The sequence below is a fragment of the Trichechus manatus genome, unplaced genomic scaffold, assembly GCF_000243295.1.
Source record: "Trichechus manatus latirostris isolate Lorelei unplaced genomic scaffold, TriManLat1.0 scaffold00177, whole genome shotgun sequence".
In the NCBI taxonomy this organism is placed as follows: Eukaryota; Metazoa; Chordata; class Mammalia; order Sirenia; family Trichechidae; genus Trichechus; species Trichechus manatus.
This window is the reverse complement of record NW_004444113.1, coordinates 1,807,589-1,808,638: the sequence shown is the minus strand read 5'-3', so window position 1 is coordinate 1,808,638 and position 1,050 is coordinate 1,807,589. Positions and strand designations below refer to the sequence as shown.

Here is a 1,050-nt window from a genome sequence, read left to right as displayed (position 1 = left end):
CGTGTTTGATTTGACTTTTTTTTTTTAACCTGACTCCATGATGTGATGTCTTTGTTCCAGGACGCAGTCAGCCTTCACCTCAGGCCGGACTCCCAGGCCCAGCCCCCGCTGGATACAGTGCAGCCAGACCGGTAGGCAGCGCCTCAGCCGGGAGCTGAGGGGTCCAGGTCCTAGGCGCAAATCTGCTACTGTTAATTTTGGTACCTTGGAGAGATCATGTGACCTTTGAAGTCCCCAGTCTCCTCAACTGTAAGATGAGGGAATTGCAATAGAAAACGTGTAAGGTACCTGCCAACTCTAGCATTATATTAACATACTCTTCACAAGTAACTAAACATACTTTGGTATTTGGATAAGAGTGACAGGCTGAAATAATCATGGTCACAAAAGAAGTAGCTCAGAGTGTCTAAGTGTATGAGGAGAGGATACACCTGGACAGCTTTTTATTGTATATTATCTGAGTAACTGAGGAGCGTATGAACTCTTCCTTCGATCAGAAGGATTTTAGTGAAGTTTCAGGAAGAACAGTTCTGATAGAGCCAGTATGCTGACACTGTAAGGGCAGGAGAGAGTCAGGATTTTGTGAGATTCAATCTTACTAACGTTTGCTTAAAGTAAGAGCTGTGAGCCTGTAGCCTTCAGGAAGAGTATGAGAAGAGAAAACGTGTCTTTCAGCAGCGCGTCTTCCAGTGTATTTAATTTAGAATAGTGAGTTAGTCATTCCAGAGTTTTACTTTTGTGTTTGGGAAAAAAAAAATTCAGGATGTGGCTTTTTTGTAAGCCTCTTAGTTGCTCAGAATAGACGTCATTCCCTATCCTCGTGAACTGGAACGTCTTCCCTGTAAGATCTTCCTGGGCTCTCTTGTTAGGGCAGCCTTGCACAGCAGCTAAGAGCAAAGGCCCTGCAGTGAGACCTGAGTGTGGATCCTAGCTCTTGTTTCTCCCTGGGTGGCCTTGGGCAGGTTACATACATTTCCTCGTCTTTAAAATCGGAGTGATAAAATAATACCTGCCTCTTAGAGATGGTTTGAAGATTGAATGAGAATGCCT

The 1,050-nt window shown here is 44.4% G+C and overlaps 1 protein-coding gene across 1 annotated transcript in view; it reads left to right on the top strand.

The window, feature by feature from the left end:
• Window positions 1-1,025, top strand: part of SYNJ1 (synaptojanin 1) — a 79,968-nt gene extending 78,943 nt beyond the window's left edge. The window contains exon 23 of the mRNA XM_023741303.1: window positions 61-1,025. Within this exon, the coding sequence (XP_023597071.1) occupies window positions 61-158 (98 nt within the window). The 3' untranslated portion in view covers window positions 159-1,025. The remainder of the gene's footprint in view (window positions 1-60) is intronic.
• The last annotated feature ends 25 nt before the right edge of the window (window positions 1,026-1,050 follow it).